General features: G+C 35.5%; 1 protein-coding gene across 1 annotated transcript in view; it reads left to right on the top strand.

Annotated features, from left to right (window-relative positions):
- LOC124644839 (PHD finger protein rhinoceros-like) overlaps positions 1-20,180 on the top strand; it is a 47,417-nt gene that overhangs the window by 13,185 nt on the left and 14,052 nt on the right. The window contains exon 4 of the mRNA XM_047184447.1: positions 19,560-19,749. Coding sequence (XP_047040403.1) covers positions 19,560-19,749 — 190 coding nt within the window. The remainder of the gene's footprint in view (positions 1-19,559; positions 19,750-20,180) is intronic.

Genomic DNA, 20,180 nt, shown 5'->3' with positions numbered 1-20,180 from the left:
TTTGTAAGCAGCAGCTTCGGATTGATAAAATTTAATTAATCTGGGATATAATAATTAGAGATAAACGAATATGTCAGCAGTCAGTTCATGGTTGCATTTCCAACTATTTTTACCACAACAAACCTATGAACTAATCTATATGTATGCATTAATCGAAAATAAATAAACGTAAAACCTCATCTAGTTGGTTTACCGAACCGCTCTGTTCCGTAAATCAACTCGTTTTGTATTAAAAATAAACACGTTGTTGACTCAAATAAAATTCATTTCCAAAAAAATCATATTGAATAATGTTCGGTTCCGTTAGTTTTGAAGCGCCAAAAGCAAACAACTATCATGAACGTGCAAACAACAAACAGTATTTATTTGAAGACTAACTATTTTCAGTTAACAGCGTAGCGTATAATATTTGTACACAGCACATTTGTGGGGCTCTCCAAACGCAATAGGTGCAGACCAGATCCTGGGAAACAGATGTATTTACATAAATCTTGTTTGATCTGTCTGCTTCTGTTAGCCCGGGACTGTAAAACCGCGGTGCTAAGCAAATGAACATACTATAAACTGGAGAAAAATTCAATTAAAAAGCTCGCTAATGTGGAATGGACAGCTTAGGTGGATACTTTATTCTCATACTCATTTATGCTTCAAAGGAATTCAGCTTTGGGTGTTCTACAAGTGAATTGTTGAAGCATTTACAATATACATTATGTATTTACATATATAGTTTACTAGCTGTTCTCTGCGTCCTAGGGAATAATTTCCTATACCCGGTTAAAAGAAGCCTATGTCCTTTCTCTGGCTCTAGACTAAAATAGACGAAACTTAAATAGACGGAAGTTAAGCATAACATTCTACTAAAGATAATCCCTTGTCTCGATTCTTGACGACCTCGATGGCGCAATGGTCATCATGCCGGACCGCCGAACCTGAGGTGTCCCGGGTTCGATTCCCGGTTCGGTCGACATTTGTGTGATGAGCATGCTTGTTGGCCGTGGTCTGGGTGTTATGATATGTATTTATAAATATGTATATATGTAGCTATATGTAGTTTATCAGTTGTGTTAGCACCCATAACACAAGTTAATAAATAACTTACCATGGGGCTAACCGACCGTGTGTGAAAAGGTGTCCCGACATTATTTATTTATTTATTCTTTCGACTTGTAAAATGTTATGCACGTAAAGTTTATAAGTCTGCGTTTGAAAGTTTTGTTATCGAAGATAATTTATTAATTACCTGATTTCCGTTTGAATTGAACTAACTTACTGCTGTGGAACTTTCTTCCTTTTACACATGCAGTGAAGATCCGGTTTATGCATGGTGCTCTTTTGTCTGCCATCCTTTTTGTTGCACTAACCAGGCTAAGATATAATTAGAAATTCTGCATGCAAATAGGACCTGAGTTGTTTTCGTATTAGGAGTAGTTATAGTACCAAGCGATACCATTAGTATGGGCTCAGCACAGCATGGCATATGCAGTCCAAAGTTAAATCACCATTAAAGTTGGTAGTGTAAAGTAAAATTTACCTATAGATCAATAAATGTGAATAATTAAGAGCCCTCCATACACGATTAATTATACACGTAAAGTGCGGTAAAACTGCAGCTTAAGGAATCGATTTTCGGATTCGAAAAGGCTGGATTACTTAATATTTGGCAGAACTCCTGTAAAATAAAATATAATTCACTGCTTATTATTTGCTCAGAAAATAATTTTATATGATATATTCGCGATATATTTATGGCTTGAAGCTCACGTCGAATTTTAATGAATAATAGCACTTCTCAAAAACCTTTGCCCTTTACTGCAGTTGGTAGTTTTTAACCCAGTTACGCGTACTGGGAAACATAAAAATAGAATAAAGGAGATCACTCTGGCTTCATACATTTTATAGGTAAAAATTAAAGTGCAGGCCGCAATGAAATTAGCGTTTCATTTTATGCATAAAATTGAAAAGTGCCCACGAGGAAAAGTGTTGTGTAATGCAGGGATGCATTTAATATTTCCAGAGCAGTTTGTAAGTAGGTACCTCCTCAATTAAGACGTTTTCGCTCGGGTTAACTCAGCGCTTCTGTTCAATTTTTCACCTATTTTCTGTCATACATACAATCTTGTCTTGATAGTTACAGACACGATACAACAGTAATAGCTCAATTTAGTGCTGCTCTCTGAGATACTAGGTAGTGATAGATCCATTTGCATCGTTGCACATGTCATCCTGCATACTTCATACAATATATAAATAGCTTTACCTACGTACTGCGGTTGTATAACCCTCGACATTCAATGATTGATGTCAATCCCACTTAAACCTAGTACACGAATGAACCTATATGCAAAGTTAAGTAGCCGGTTGCCCGAATAAACCTGAATATATTCTATTTTTAAAACGATAGAAGTATCAATAATGAAATCACATTACTTTGACAGTATTCATTTCGACCCGTTAAGCCGCCAAAAGTCACTGGTTCTGTTTTTATCCCCACTTAATTAAGATGTTCTAACAGAAGAATCGAATGTTCTGATCTCCAACTTTAAGTTCGCCTTGGACAGATCGTCGGAGTTATTTATAAAACGTCTGGTTTATTCCTATGACGTAAGCAAGGCTTTAGTTGCGTTGGCCACTTTTGTACAGTTTTCTTAGAAAGTCATTCCGAGAAATATTCAACATTATAAGGATAAACATGTAGCCGCCTATGTGCATTGTGTATTGCTGGCTTTGACGTACAGATAATTGAAAAAAAAAAACAAAAAAACAAATAAACTCAGCTTATTGAACAAATAAAAAAAAATGCTAGCTTTATATAAAACCGTGCACCATGCCAGTGCATATAAAAGAGAGATTTATTTTTATGTTTTTATTTGATCTGCCTAATGAGGGAAACGTGTATCAACACTCGGTACTGTAGCTCTAAAAAAAACATAGTTTAGTTGATCCTGCAAAGCCCTTTCGTGTGTCAGTCGGCATTGCATACACTTTTAAAGAAATTTCATAAACATGACATTATGACTCATACTATTTAAACGTAGCGAGAATTGGCCAAAAATGTTCTACCAAAATGATGAACTTGCCTTAACTGATAATCTCTGGCCAGCAAAACATAGGCTTAAAAATTAATTGTGATGAATATTAAATGAAAAACTCAATTAATAAACATGCCCATTAGTTAGCATTTTGCACGTTAATAGGAACTGTATACCGTTTAATATAACGTTTCAAGTAAAAAATATGGCAACATTTCCCTTTGACAAAAAGCGTTAATTGAATCCATGCATGCAACAGGCTCCAGTCAGTTTGCACGTGAATAATTTATTACTTTTAACAAAGACACTGATTGCTACTGTGATTGTAAGCAATTTCAATACCACGAAAGGAAATTGTTCAACTTGCTCTTGTGACCTGTAGAGTTATTATTTTTTCAATAACATTCATGTTTATTGTTGGGTACATCAGTCTTGAACTAAAGTATTCAATACTCAATAGTTTATTGCATTCTATGTAACACAACAGTTGGTGAGTTAAAATAGCACAGCAAAGTATTTTTCGTGGACATGATGAAATTCATATTTTTTTCCGAATAATACACAATTTGCGAATTGAAAGCAGGTATTTTGAACGTTTCATGCAAATATACCAAATATTTGGTCCAGTAAATTATTAATTTGAAGCTCAAATATGATTTTATGGAGGCTATAATTGACGTTAAAGCCAGTGTTTGCCACGTTTCTGTGGCTCCACGGGAATCTGGTCCATATTCGTATATCGCTGTAAATCCACAGAGGCATCTGAAAGCTCGCGGTTTCCAACTGTGTTGTTATGAAGTTCGAATAACAATAATTTGATTACCATTGTGATTAAAATATTGTTTTTTGGTGTACTTAGTTAAGGTTTTCTTTTTTATCTATGACAAAATTTGGAGCATGTGATATCCCTTCAAAATGCCTTATTTAAATCGTCAAGCTAAAAACAGAGTCACTATTTGATGAAATCTAGTCAAAAGAATATTCAATAATGTAATGTTATAGTAATCATACTTAACCCTTCTCATTCGAAAAATGTCGATAGAATGTTGCAGAGCACATGAGAAAAACTTTATGGAAAATTCTAGATAATAATATCTTGTTACATGATCCATTACCGTATTTTTCATTGTTTGTTTACAAGCTTTGACAAAGGCGTTATATTTAATCCAATAACAAAAGCTCACCTCTTTTATACGTAATAATGAGTCTTATCAATTATATGAAAAGTTTTTTTTCAACTAATATGTGTCATTGTGTGCTTTTAATAGATCTATAATAATTGTAGATAAAACCTCTAAATAAAGCTTGTTTGAATAACTACTTATATAAAAATAGTCTGACTTTTATTTTGTAGGACGTACTTATATTTTTAATGTATTTTTTTTTAGCAATTATTCTTAATAAGTCTAATTTCGTATGAAGTTCACCTTGAATTAATCGTGTTTTTGCTAAAAATTTTCAAACTTGGGGTAAGCTGATTATCAAGGAGCTTTATGAAAAAAAATGTTGCCTCAATATTATTGACGGGTTACTGGTTATTGAACTTTCGAGCTTAGCTGCCTTATCGTCTTATTAATTGGTTTTGTGTGTGTGTCTAATTGTATTTGCTTACAAGGATTTGATATAACTTTTTCCTATTTATGATATCTAGCTGCTGAACATTTATTCCGATTGCTTATTTACACAAATTCCCTTGTAAAGCCCTGAATATTTCGAATGCCCTGAAATTAAATGGAATGATGAAGTCCTCGTGTCGTGTTAATATTCTTCCTCTTTGCAGGTGAGTTCTGCGTTTTCCGATATCCAAATTATTTCCAATAAGCACCTATCATTTTCAGGCCTCACTTGTCGTTTCGACGAACAAACTTTAATTAACGTGGATTACAGCCGAAGCCTTTCCTTTGAAAACCAGACGATTTGACGTGTGGTCATGTCATTACTGCAATCCGGTATTCATCATTCAAAACACGTTCCTGATGTTAATTGACGGAAATGCGACCAAATATAGCTACTAGGACTCCAAAATGCTATTTCCATCATTCATAGCTGATACAGTTTGCATAGAAGTTATTTTGGGAATCTGAAAATTCTGTTCGCCATGGTTGGTTATGTTTAATTTTGTGCAAGCGCTAGGCATATTAATTAGTGACGACGATGTATGCATAAGTATGAGGATACCACATTTTTTAGTTTCTTTGACGACATTGCGTATTCACTCAAAGGAAGCTTGATTGAAATTTGGCCTATATTCTCTGTAATATATAAAAAAAAACACAGAAAATCGGATTAAAGTATTCTAGGATATTAATCAAATCCCTAAACAGGAAATAGGAATTCCCTGTGAAGGCAAATGTAGTTTGAAAAAGGGCGTCTTATATTTATAATTATTTTATGAGAACTACCGCGAAACTACTAATTAGCTGTTGGCCGCAATTTAACTCGCATCCTACCCTAACTTTGTGTACTCGGAAAGTTTCACCTTACGTAGTCCTACATTCATCCTCGACTCTAGATTTATCTAAATTCCAAATTGCTATCAGACGGACACGCAAACAGTTTGGCATTTGTTGACTTAGTTGAAGCATAGGTATGGTTGCATGCAGGGCCAACATACACGCTAATATTTATTGGAGCAACTTTTCGGCGCACTAGTGTAACTGAAAGTGTGCTCGCTTCACAGTTCGTAACTTGCAGTAGGGGTGCACATTGTTGTCGAGCCGTCATACCTATAACATCATTGATACATAGTTCCACTTGTTGTAACTTAACTCGTTTATAGGAAAGTCTCGTTGCCCTTGGCAGCCTGCCGGATGTTAGGGCTGTAGATTCTACGTTTATGATTTGAAAACTTCGCCATTTATTAGGTTTTAGATAACTTCATTCAGCTCTGAAACTAGAAAAATAACTGGAAATGAAGCTATCATTACGATAATATTTTTTTCTATTTTAAAGTGGTTTTAAATAATATCGGTTAAAATGGTCTTTAGAGACCAAAACCCTACTTTGTATAAGAATGCTTAGAACTACTTAAGAAATTGCAACTGGAGAACGCCATCCAAAAATATTTCACTTGTAAGACTCTTCGTTAACTTACCAGAAATTCGGCGCAATCGGAATTTTGTAAGGGCGCTTTGTACCAATAAGTTTTCCTGCTGGGCGATCAGGCTCCGCCCATAACATGACCGAGCAGGGTCCCGGAGGCCTCCTTCAAGTTCCCTAATCGTGACGATTAATCACTACCACTTTGAACGTAAAAAAATACTGTTCAACAATAATGTTCAGTAAAGTCAATTTACGATTTGTTGAAACTTCAAAATCTATAAGTCGTATAAAGATATCTTGTCCTATTCGAAGTACTAAAATTAATATTTAAAAACATGGTTCAGTAAACGAACCAAATTTGTCCCGGATGTAAGCCTGAAGTGTCACGAGGCTAATTTGAAATTCGAGTGTTCACAACCGGGTCGAACTGTGTCGTTGTCTATTAGCTAGCCAATAGCGATACTTATGAACAAGTGGACACGGATCGCGACAAAGAACTTTTTAAAACGGCAGCCCAAACATCTTATCGAAATAATGTCGTAGTAGTGTCGTTAGTAGGTCGGTGAACTGATTATTACGAGAAGCTTATGATTTCCTCCCAAATACAATTCGATATACTCGAAACTATAACTAAGGGATCAAATTCAATACGCCCGCGCAACATAGTATTTCGAATTTCCCTAAGTTCAACTGATTCGCTTCGATTTTCATAAGCCGATTAAAACTCGAACTGCTGGAAGTAGCATGAATTATAGTAAAACAAATATTAAATTGATAACAAACTAACCACTACCGATTATCTGGATTAAAATCTATCTATCTATTGTTGAATACGACGACAAACGCTTTTTTTTCAGCAATAACTTAAATGCTTTTCAAAGTTTCACAATATTTTTCCGCCCAAGTAGATAACAATAAGATACATTTTAGAAGCGAAATAAAAAGAGTGTAAAAAGTGTTGAATCGTTCGCTGTAAGTGTGTGAAAGCGCTGCTTTTATCAAATAAAGTTGTATGCAGTCTGTGGCATAGGGCGCGCGGCGCGGCGGTCCGCGCATCTCTCGTAGCAAGCTAGCGCACCTGAATTCAGCTCGGGCGAGCGTCCGACGCCGCTCTCGCTTTCAGCCTCCCCGCGGCGACGCGCGTACACTTGCGGAACTGAATCTACTCCCGAAAGTTGTACGAAGTGATTTCTTTATTTTAGTAACCACTCATTTCAATTATTTTTCTGTTTTTTTCTATTTTGACAAAATGGATATGACCTCTTCTTTATTTATGTGTTTTCTACTGGCTTTTTTTTTGTACCTCGTTTTTACTTTTTATTTTATTATTGTTATTGGATATTATTATTATGATTTACCATAAATATTTTTCGGAGCGAACTGAAAGTAATACGCGATGAAGAGAGTTTGGCTTCACGGGCCGGGGGGATCCCAGGTCTTCTCAGTAAGTAATTATTAATAAATATTACGAATCACATATTACGAATCACACCTAGATTTATACTAGATTCTCTGCTTGGCTCTAAAATAGGAACGTAGGTTAGGAACGTAATGCAACTACCTGTTACGTCGCGTTGTTTGTGCTTCGATGTCGCGCGCCTAAACTTGAAACTTAAATACTTATTAGTTTAGTAATATTGTAGATTTATTTAGTACTTACTCCGAAGGGAAAACAGACTGAGATTTTAATGTGAAATTAATAATTTTATTTATTTTAATCAATAATTTTATATGATTAACTTATTTCAAAAGGTGCTGTTAATTAAGAAAAAACTGAAACATGCTTAAAGTTCTCAAGGTTGAATTAATACATTTTTATTTCCCATTCAAATATTTCCCATAAAAATATTTTTATGAATTATTATCTTTATTTATAATGATTATACGTATAGAACTATCGGTGGGCGAGTTCGATTCTTGTCCGTTTTTTTTCGAAACGTCATCTCCCGAGCCTTTTCCTTTTCGAAACAATCCATCTAATTAAAGTGCATTAATTGAAAAGACCGATGCTCGCTGAAATATTCACAATGAAAGGAAGAGTTGTCACATTACATTATCCGAGAACGATTTAATGACTGACAATGTAAACGTATAATTTCATTATTGTAACTAAGTCATTAAAAAACAATTTAAAGTGACATTTTAGAATAACATATTTTACATTGCTCCTAGTTTTGAGTGTGACGGTCCGTCTAACGGCTGACTGCCCGGCATCCATTAGACTGTAAACAAAACACTGTACTTGTTGCATAAAACCTTTTTGAATAGCGAGGCTCGGAACACCCTGACCGACTTCCCGTGAAACGCGCTTACACGTCCTGTAGCCAGCGCGCCAACGCCGGGCTTAATTGCTTTACTGTAATATATACGTTTATTGTGACACCACTCACAAACTTCCTGCTATGCATTTCATCAACCATCTCCAACGCACCTATTGATAACGCACACATTCTCAAACTAACGTACTAATTGTAACAACGTCTGTTTCCCATTCGGAGTTGGAGTAATATTGTAAAATGTAACAATTTCTGTATAAAAACAGGGTTCCTTTAAGTAGGTGTCATCCTGTCCTGTCCCTTCTTTGTTCCCATCCCATCCATTTATCATATAAAATTAACATTAATGTCAGATTGCTTGTCGCTTTAGACTATGTACAGCTTGGTTTAAGATTTTAGTACTTAGAACTAGTTCATGATTAAAATCTACTAGTATATGAAAATAACAACAATGTTTATATTTCCCTTTATGAGTCCCTAGGCATCCATCCGCTTGTGATGAAACTTTGTTAAGTTGTTGGTTCGTCCGCGAAGGTTCCGCCGCGACATTGCAACGCATGGCGGATACAGCTAGTTATTTATAGAATTTCGATATCGGGTGCCTACGTAAAATTATTGGCTGACGTTTCGCGGCTTCCAGGCTTCCCGATGAACTTTTACTGCGGATGCTCTTCGTTACTTTTCTTTTTCCAGAGACCGCTTTTCAAATAGTAATATTAAGGGTTTATAACGATCCTTCCTTTGATAAATGTCATTTCTGCATACATAATTCACAAAGTTCAGTTTTAATTAACATCTTTTAATGTTTAGCGGTAGTAACCTACCACCAAAGAGCTTTCGAAAAAAAAGATAATATCCCTTTTATCTTTTTTTTCGAAAATATATTATCACTTTGGTTTATTAATATGAACCAACGTGGACGGTATTAAATTACGCACTTAAAAACAAAGCTTTATGGGATTTAAGCTTTGTCGAAGCCAGACATTCCAATTCATTAAGAAACATTTTCTTTTGTCCATTCTTGGTATCTTTGTATTTTGAAAGTTCTTGCAGTTCAGTAAACACATGCAGGCATAAACTTAAAGTTGGTGAATAATAGATAGGGCTCGACTGGGTTAGCATGGGGGAGACCTACACAGCCTAACTGTCACGGTCACTAGTTCAAAGTAAGTTGGGCGGAACAACTGCGGTCACACAAAACCTCCATGTACTCCATGTACATGTCGGTATATGATAAATATGTGGCGTTAGCTTTGATAGTTAACCCTTTGAGTAAATTACCAAGAAATATTAGTTTAAATATTATATTAGTATCAAATGTAGTGTTTACATAATGTTAAACTTTCCACGAAGTCCGCTAATATATATTTTATGAAGCTTAAATCGTGTTTAAATGCAGGTATTTAGTGTACGCTACGATAGTTCCGTAAATAAAATAAGTAGCTTGACAAATAGTTTGCTCGAATAACCGGCAGATTATAGCGAGAAATATCAAATTATATAAATAACGAGCTTGCATTGCATTTATCGGATTCGCTATGAAATATTCCTTAATTGGAATTATAGATAGATGCGTTTCCGTGAACTTTTACATAAAACTGATTTCCTGTGTGGGCTTAAGGCTTTAACAAATACCTTCATATATGTTTTCCAGTACCTACGTTTTCCACGTACGGTGACGGATCGTTACGGCTTTCATTCTATATTTACATGCAATAAAGTCATCTCGATTTCCTCGTTACATATTGAACCTGGGATTTGATATTGTTAGGTTCTCACATATCTATTCTCAGTACATGGATTTACCGCATCAATGACTACGTGATCAGTTGATAGCAGCATCCGACTAATACTTATTTTAAATGCGGAACTTTGATAAGATTTATGAAAGTGTATGTGTATGATTGTTTTTCTTGAGTTCTGATGAAACTTCGCAGTAATATAGCCAACATAACAAAATAACATAAAGGCTCTTTTCAATATGTTTACGAGAAGTAAATCCCTGGGGATGCGGATGAAACCACGGGCTTAATCTAGTTGTATATAAGGGTAAATTGTACACGTTTCGGCTGTCTGTACCACACGTTCTAGGAATACGGTACCGTTACATCAAAGCAGTGGTTTCGCAATATTGTAAATTAATACTAGCCTATTGCATCGACAAATCGAATGTCCCTGATAGCTTCGCTTATGGACTCAAAAGCAACGTCACGCATGGCTTGCTTGAAGAGCCATCTTGCCTTTGTCTGAGTATATGGCTGTTGTCGTCCTCAATATTTGGTGTATTAATAGTTCCGGACAACATATCACAAGCCTGCCTTTGCCTAACGTTACTGTGAAATCTATTGAATATTCACTGCTTGCCTTTGACAAAGCTCTAACGTGAACTTACAAAACCTTAGGATGCATTTAGACCACACATAGAAATAACTAGACCTGGAACGACGGTATCCTTTCTCAAGATTTAAATACTATTTCGCTCTCAAATCCTGGTAGTTTACCGGACTCAGAACTTTTTTCACTATTCTCTTTTTTTAACTAAAATGTGATAGAAGAGGACATAAAAAAAAACTATTGCAGAATTAAAATCAAGGCAGCTTCTATCCTTTTACGTAGCTGTAAGCTGATACAAGACCTTTGTCTCTTTGTGGAGTATTTTTAAGAATGTTTATCCCGAGCGCGTGACACAGGGTTATACATTGTTGTTGGGAAAACTTCATTCACAAAGGCGCGCGTGTATGCGTTTAGCTCAGAGATCCTTACAGCTCGATAATATTTAAATATAGGCACGGTCGAGTTAGTTAGTTTGCATTTTCAGGTCTATATGAACGCCGTTAAACCTTAGAATATTGTACATCTATATAGATAAAAATTAATTCCACTTTTCGTTGTAATAGAACGGCCTCATCTATCCATACCAAATGTTTAGGCTTTGTTCGGGCTAGTTAGTAGTTGGTATGTTGGTGAAGTTCAGACATAATCGGTCGAGCGGTTCTTCATTTATGGCATTTTTTGTTACAAAATAGTGGATGGGTACGTAGCGAAGCACGTACCGCGGGCCACTAGTATGTCATATATAAAGGCTGTTCTGTTTTGGGCAGTTTACGATCTAACTTTCTTTTTTAAACAAAATGTCGAACAAACCAAACTTACCATGGCAGGTATACTATTGTATACTTCTAAACTCATGAGACTGAACTAAGTTGTGAGCTTCAGAAATCGCAGATTTTTCATACAAAATGTGTAAGACATAAGGCTGCTGTTCCTACATCTTATGTTCTCACAATACATATTTTAAATCCTTGACAATGCCAACGTATTTATGAATAGAACTCGACCGTATCGTTCTGTGAAGGGTTGGAAAGATTCTCGAGTACTATATTTTGTTGCGGAACTAATACCTAGATCATTTATATTATGCTTGTATTTGTATAATGCTACTCAGCAAATTACAAAAGACTCTTATGAGATCGGAAAATGGAATTCAATTCAATTTAATGATACCAAATAGGTTAGAATATATATTGTTCCGGGAACCGAGTCTCAAGCATTAAAAAAAAAATAGAACACACGGATGTGTAACATTCGAGCATTCAATACTTAGTATTGGGAACTGATATGGTATAGAAATAGGTATATATTGATTTATCTGGCTTTTATGTGATTCTATTTAAATTTCCACATTTTCTGAAATCGGTGACAACTGAATTGGTTGGTTGGTTCCGCGGGGTTCGGGACTGGGTGTGTCGCCGTAAAAGATTGACGCGGGGTAGGCCCGAAAAGAGACGCTTAGGATTAGGGGGTGCGTTCAAGGGGCGGAGCCAACCGATGTTTGGCCCAGTTACTTGTGTTTAGAAGGAAATGCTTTTTTCCGGGAAGGGACGAAGAATTTTAAATATTACAAACTAGCTACTGATACTTCTCGCATATGGATAATTAGTTGCCTTGTTGTGCAGATATATAAAGCTTTATTATTACTTTACTTAAATTATTATTATTAAAATTATATACTTTATATACTATTACATACTTTATATACATACTTTATACATACTATATACATTTACTATATACATTTTATTACATACTTTATATACTATTATATACTTTACTTAAATTATTAAAATTTATTATACTTAAATTATTATACGTATTAATTATAGATTACTTTATTCAATAGTCTTTGTTCCTTCTAAAATTGAATAAAATTACGGATGATAAAAAAAATAGTTTATTAAGTAAGCTAACGATAAATAAACAAAAGTAAACTTCTGGAAACGGGATAATAAATATCTATTGTTTTTGAAAAGACATTGTTCTCGACGAATTTTCTCAGAATTCTGTGTCTATTAATAGCGCCGAGTTTTGAATCAGTGTCAGTAGGTTTTGCCTTACAAGCCAAGGACATCCCGGGCCTATAGGTTACTAGGCCGAGCTTCATATTCCCTGTCATTTATTAGGTCCAAACCCATCACTAGGCGCGCTTCCACTAACACAGGCGAGCTTGATAAATGCACCTGACATAAGTGATTTGTGCCGGGACCCGTCAGCCATATAAATTCCATTATCTGAAGTAACAGATATGTCGATGAAAATTACGCAGATTGTCGATACATGCAGGTCTTACGAGGGCTGCCTTTTAAGTTGTGTCGTTTGAAATAAGTATAGACAATCCAATAGTTTATTACTGTTTATTGTTTTTTTAAGAATACTTAGGGATATTTCATGTACTTTTGCATACGTTCAAACAAGTTTTTGAAATATTTATTCCATTCCAAAGTAGGGGTAGTCAAAACGGCCTATTTGCAAGCGTCAACAGCTTCTTCAGGTGTGCTGAAAGGTAGACCACGAAGAATTTGCTTAATTTTGGGGAATGTAATAAAATAGTTAGTGCTTAAGTAAGGCCTGTCAGGTGGATAATCCAAAATTTCAACATTTTTGGAATTCGAAAACGTATTTGTTTGGCGGGCGGTGTGCGAACTTACACTGTCATGGTGCAGGATCATTCGACGTCTTGAATTTTTTTTTCTAAATTCGGTGATGATTTGTGGCCAACAAATAGTGGTATACTAGTCAGCGGTAACCGTTTTGCAATATTCTAGTACAATAGTGGCGAGGTGGCCACCCTTTGCCACAAACGAGGCAACCATTTTTTTTTTAAGTGATTCTTGAAGGAATGACTCCGGTCGGTTTTGGCTCGTCTTGGAAGACCCAGACAGTTGACTGCTGCTTGGAATATGGATCGCAAGCATATATCCAAGACTCGTCACCCCTGACTATATCATAGACATGCTTTGACTCTCCTCCGTTAAATCGCTGCGGAGTTTTGCGACACCAACTTACTCGGGCTGTTTGTTGGTCGTCGCTAAGCAAATGGGGTATTCAACCAGAGATCAACTTTTTTACGCCAAGTTCTTCGTGCAGAATTTTTTGGATAGTGGTCCCTGAAATGCCCATGGATGCCTCTATTTCACAGTATGTTACATATCGGTCTGCGAGAATTAGCTGCCGCACGACGTCGATATTATCTTCTGTCATGGCGTTTTTTGGGCGACCTTCACGTGGCTTGTCACTGAGGCTAGAGTGGCCACATTGAAATCCTAAATATTTGCTTTCTACGGTCCTAAGGCATGGTGCTACATTATTAAATACAGAACTAATCTCTTCAAAGCACTAAAGTCGCGACAACCCCTTTTTAAAATTCTAGAAAATTATCGCACGCAAATTTTCTTTAGACATTTCCATTTTTACAACCGACCTGCCACGTTTGAATGGACGATACAATAAAACTATTCGACCAATTTAAAAACATTCTTTTGTTTTAAAATTCTAAATTCAGGAAGATAAAAGTGGCATATATATATTTTTTTAATAATCGCGCGAAGTTAGCAAACGACAGAACTTAAAAGGCAGCCTTACGTAATAAACGTCAATTTAGTTATCCTTAGTGTTGCAAAAAAACCGTGTTTTTTCTAATGTGAAAAAAACCTTGAAAAAAAAACCTGATAAAAAACAGTTTTTTTTCTGGGTCTTGTTTTTTTCAAGAGTATAATAACTCTAAAATTGTTAGGGCATTTAACGTTAAAGATTAATACTTAAGATTACATAATAGAGTCTTAGGTTTATTCTTGAATTTACTGTACTTTTCTGATAAAACAGTACCAAAATTTCATAAAAATATTGGCAACATTCATTGATATTAACTCAACACAAGGGAAATTTTGAAAATTGAACTAAAACATAGGCTAGAAAAAAAAACAAATTTAGAAAAAAAAACAACGATGCAAAGTTTTTTTTCATGTTTTTTTTTTCAATAAAGTGAAAAAATACAAATCGTTTTTAATTCATTTTACATCACTAGTTATCCTCACTGGTAAACTGCATTGCTACTCTCGTGCAGTTCCAGTTAGTTCTCGATTTCGAGGAAGTACTCCACGGTGACATGAGCTCTGAAGGGCTTGTTTGAAAGGTCTCTAATTTGTAGGATTCACTAACACTCTTTACTGTAAACAAAATGTGTGAAATTACCTGCACTAGCAGGTAAAATTACCTGCACTAGCAGGTAATTTCACAGGTGATCATGCGTGTCATGATGTATTATGTTAAAGCCGAGTTTAAGATACTCTAGTTTAAGTTTAAACTATAGTTTAACTAATGAACCGCCCCGTCTTCCCACGGGTGCAATAAACCTCAAAAATAACAGTATTTCTCCACTATGTAATGGATGTTATTCTACATAATATAAACCTTCCTCTTCAATCACTCTATGTAGAGGTATTAAATAAACCGCATCTAAATCCGTTGCGTAATTTTAAAGATTTAAGCATAATACATAAGGATATAGGGACAGAGAAAGCGACTTTGTTTTATACTGCCTGGTGATATACAAGATTAACATATAGTTTAATATATCTATAATCGCCATCAGTAAAAGTTTTCGTTTTTTTTTTAGAATTTAGAGAGCGCGTATGAATTCTATACTCCGCTGAAACTACCGGTTGTCGAAATCCTACGCCAAATAAATGCACTAACAGTAGTCTGTCATTTAGCGTCAACGCTCCGATAGGCATCGTGTATGGAAGCTTTTCCGGGTTTGATAATTGCTAGAAAGAAAATAACTTTTCAACGCAGATTTTTATAACATACAGTGACAGTTGACCAATTTTCCTATATGCATGGTCCATTTCGACGTTAACAAAGGTCTTTGAAACAATATACTTTTTGGACATGCATTTTTTCAGAATTTTAGTTAGTGTTTTCGTAAACTATTTCAGTGTTGAGCTAAATAATTACGGCTCACGGCAGAAAGCTTTGAAGCTTGGCAATATTTCTTACAAACATGGAACTTCATTAAAAATAATAACGGCGGTATTCTAACTAGAAAAGTGGATTTGTTAGTTGTAATTGCTTACCTTTATTTAATCTTTATCGTTTGGTTATTTTGTTTGATTTGATTATCTAATAACTTGCCATTTATGTACTTTAAATAAAGAGACAGAACAAAGGTGGAAGAAATCGTGTCTCACGCTTCGATCAAACTGTTGCAAAATCAACGTTATGTCAAATACAAGGAATTTGCTTGTCGCTGGTTCAATCTGTTACCTTTGAAAGTATATCGCTAAGCATATTGATTATCGATACCAGAGCTCAGTGCAAAGAAGTCTACATTTCTACTTTAAAATGTAGCACCGTTGGATCGTATGCAAGTGTACCCGAGCGTACTGCATACTCGTACGTGAATGTCAGCGTAGGTCTGAGCTCGCGGTGCAAGGTGAAGGTCTGTCACCATTGTGTCGCGATTCCCTCGTGTGACCTGTGACCCGAACAACCAGATATTTGTTATTATAAACCACGTGTGTAAACGAACAATTGACGAAAGGGGGCTTTCCGTACCGGTACTTTTGAAAGGGATTCTACATAAGAATCCCGCAATGTTCAGATTCGCGAATATGTATTTTTGAATCGGTAGCTGTGTTATTCAGTTTTGGTTTTAACCTGTTTAACTCGTACTAGGACTTCTTTTTGAACAAGGACATGTTACATGCTTCCTCTCAAAATACTCTTTATTCCTTTATATAATGACCTTACCATTGTGGTACTATTTCACCTTTAAGGCGCAAGTTCACAAACAGTATAAACGTCCATTTTTTAAAAACTGTTTACTTTGAAACTTGAACGTGAAAATTCGTAGAAACCGGTTGTTTTATGAAAACTGGCGTTTAAGTTGTCCGTGAACTTGGACCTAAGTTTGTGTGGTAAAAATAATGAGATTTCATGAGAAAGAAAATGTCTTTTAAAACATTTATACTTTAGTAGTTATAATTGTCTCACCAACCCGCATTGAGCAAGCGTGGTGATTAATGCTCAATTCTTCTCCGTGTGAGAGGAGGCCTGTGCCCAGCAGTGGGACGATAAAAAGCTTGTAACATTAAGTTATAATTGTCTAAAAGACAATGTAAGAAGACCCACAAACTAAGTAGGTCTAATGGAAAAGATGTTTGAATTTTCAAAGACAAAATGCATTGTTCTGAGCATTTTCAGAGATGCACGCTTGCCGTAAAAAGAGACGACGCCAACTTTAAGTAGCCTTCGAAAGTATTGACGGGCCATCGCTGGCATCAATAGCTAATATTTTCGTCTCGACGAGAAAAATATGCATCTATACTTGTTGCGAGAGTAAATAACACTTTCGTAGCTTTGTTTGCTAATAATAGAGATTTTAATCGTAATTATAAAGAATTGTTTTGTCTACAAATGTCTTTTACTGGAATTCGTACTCGCTATTTGTTCTATACAGTTTTCTGAGGTATTTCCACTTCAGAAAATATTCAATCGTTGTGTTTTCAATATTCATGTTTTTGTTTTGTTCAATGGACGGTACCTTGCTTACTTTGTAAAGTTTGTCGCAGTTACCGTTACTTTATTTAAATACAAAAAAATGAGTTCTGGTCTGACCGGAATGATTTTTTGTCAGAAAAAAGATCCGCAAAGACAGATTAAGATTTCAATGTGAAATGCTTTCATTCGGTTGTTCGTACAATAAAGAGCAATGGTGAATAAGCTCAACTTTACCCGTCGCATAAAATAAGCAAGCTTAAAATCAACTTGAATGACACAGATGACTTACGATAACAGAAGTTTTTAATTCATAGAAATAAGAGTTTCCACCTTTTTTTGTCCAGGACTTCGATTATGTGTTCATTTGAAGTTTTTACTCAAGACAGACGTTTTTTAAAGTTTATAAATTTTGGACACTAATTTAAAAAATTAGGAGCCCTGCATGCAGAGCAGAGATGATCAACCAATGGATCTTTCGTGTCCTTACCCCCTTACATTAGCCATGCTGAGATCACACAAGGAGCACATCCAGTAAACAGTAGATCTTGTACCTAATTAAGTTGGCTTCCATCGCCACATAGTTACTTGTTCAGTACTTCGACAACCGCCGCGTGGTCTAACCACATGCGCCATACATACACTTGGTTGCTTCCTTTGTTGTTTAACGCATACCCCTTCTGTGTACACATATGAAGTACAGAATTCCTCGAAATGGACAGATCTGTGATCACTGATCACATATACGTAAAAAATCGGATGGGGCACGTAGTTCATCTTACGATAAAATAGAAAGACCTTACATTAAAAATGTCTGGTTGCTTTATTTTTTTTATCACTTAATCTGTACTACTAATTCGTTATACCTTTTACTGTTTGTACTCTACTCTATATAAGTATTTAAACAAGTTATCTTCAAACGACCTTTAACAATATCATTTCTAATTGTTATTGAAGATAGACACGCGTTTATCTCACCTGATGTTTAGCGTCGATGTGGTCGAAGATGACCCACTCGCCTAGAAGTAACCTATTCATTCAATCTTGACTAGAAGACTCCCATGTTGCATTTATCGAAAAACATAGACTTTCTTCAAGTAGGGAATGCCGTTCTTTACCTGCTGGGTATACGTGGCCAACCATAAAAAAAGATATACGACATGTAAAGGTCAATTAAATTGGCCCCTGGAATGTTTGTAGCCTTCATTATAAGTATCCTTGGAGTTCCCAACGGGCTTTTCTTCATAAGACCTTTGACTTGACGTTGCACTTGATATATAATTTAGACGTTAGACAAGTAAAAGCCTTTCTAACTCAATGATAATTATATTGCCCTTAACGTCTTGCCTTATGTTCGTGTCAAACTCGATACAAATGGCAGTAAGAACATTTGAAAAATTGAAATATTTTCAGTAATTGCAACGTATTTTCCGTCAATCAGATTGTCGATCGATGAGAACGAAATGTCAAAGTCATAGCGTGGGCTACCTATCATATATTCATGACGAGTGACGTAACAAATATCAGGAAAGCTCTACGAATTTCATCCTGCCCAAGTAACTCAATTCCAATACTATTAGAGATTTTTATGCTTGCTGCATTCACAGCTGGCAATGAAAACATAGACTTCTATTAGCTTTGAGTTTTTAATATTTCTAGGAAATAACTTTTGATTGCAAATAGACGGAAAAGGTGCTATTTCTAGAAAATGTAATAAGCTAACATTTTTTTTTTAATAATATTGAATGGCAACTTAGATGAAAGTTCAGATGCAAGCAATTTAAAAATAAGCATCAGATGGTAACGACAGTATTGAACTAGAGTGACTTGCTTACGCTTTTATTTTCAATCAATGAAGCGTTTATTTTTCACAATAAGGCCGGAGAACTAAAGATGCATTTGTCCAATTCCCAAGTGTAGACTGTTTTTGTCACCACCCGGTTTTAAATTTTTTATGGGGTGAATACAAGACTAGCTTTTATTCATTAAAACGTGATCTCCCTACTCTTGCATTGCAAATAAAGATTTCGCGTAGTTTCTGCATATGTGGACTTGCGGCGAAGTCGCGACTTTTGCTTAGTGACGATTAAGCTTTCTCGGGGTTTGCTTGCCGAAGGATGAAGTTCATTGATCGTCATCTCAGCTGTTGAAAGTTATTGTCGAAATAGGCAATTGCACTCCATGATTTTTTAATTAAAAGAAAACAGTTTTAAGACTTTAAGTAAAAAGTGATAAAAAAAAAAAACGTTTCAGTAATTCGAATAAAAATATAAACCGTAAATTAAACCAACAACTTCAAACGTAACCCACGTTCTTACGACCAAAAACAAATCAAAAATAAAAAACAAAATAAACATAAAATACGTTGTATTTATAGATTCGTAGCTGGGATAAAATCCAGGCAATTGTGAAGTCTGAGGAGGGCCTCGGTATCGAGTACGATGAGAATGTCATCTGTGACGTTTGTCGGTCCCCCGACTCGGAGGATGGCAATGAAATGGTGTTCTGCGATTCTTGCAATATTTGCGTGCATCAGGCCTGTTACGGCATCACCGTTATCCCGGACGGTAAGTGGATTTTATGTACTTTTTAATGACTGAACATTATTTAGGTACATTGGTATCGTCGTATTAGAAAAGAAAGTGAGCCCTAATAGCCATTTCCAAATTAATGACAGAAAGCTCATTAATTCTGTAATCAACAAAATTATTTGTATATTTTTTTGTTCTCTCTTTATTTTTTTACACATTTTTTTGTAGCTGCTTGAGTAATATGTATGGTAAGGTGTATACTAGCCAACATGATAAAATATATTTTTTTTCTTTATTGCAAAATGTATGTAAATAATTTTGTATGTTTTTAATATTTTGTATACGGTTCTACAAACCATACAGACAGAATTGTGTTGCTGGGGACGTTTGTTTGACGACTTCTTCTTCCCAGCAAAAACACATAGGAAGTGGTGAAGGGCGGGCGTTTGGGGCCATCTTTTGACCTT

Source organism: Helicoverpa zea, chromosome 31, assembly GCF_022581195.2.
Source record: "Helicoverpa zea isolate HzStark_Cry1AcR chromosome 31, ilHelZeax1.1, whole genome shotgun sequence".
In the NCBI taxonomy this organism is placed as follows: domain Eukaryota; kingdom Metazoa; phylum Arthropoda; class Insecta; order Lepidoptera; family Noctuidae; genus Helicoverpa; species Helicoverpa zea.
Note: the sequence above shows the minus strand (reverse complement) of the source record. Positions and strands in the feature narration are given on the sequence as shown.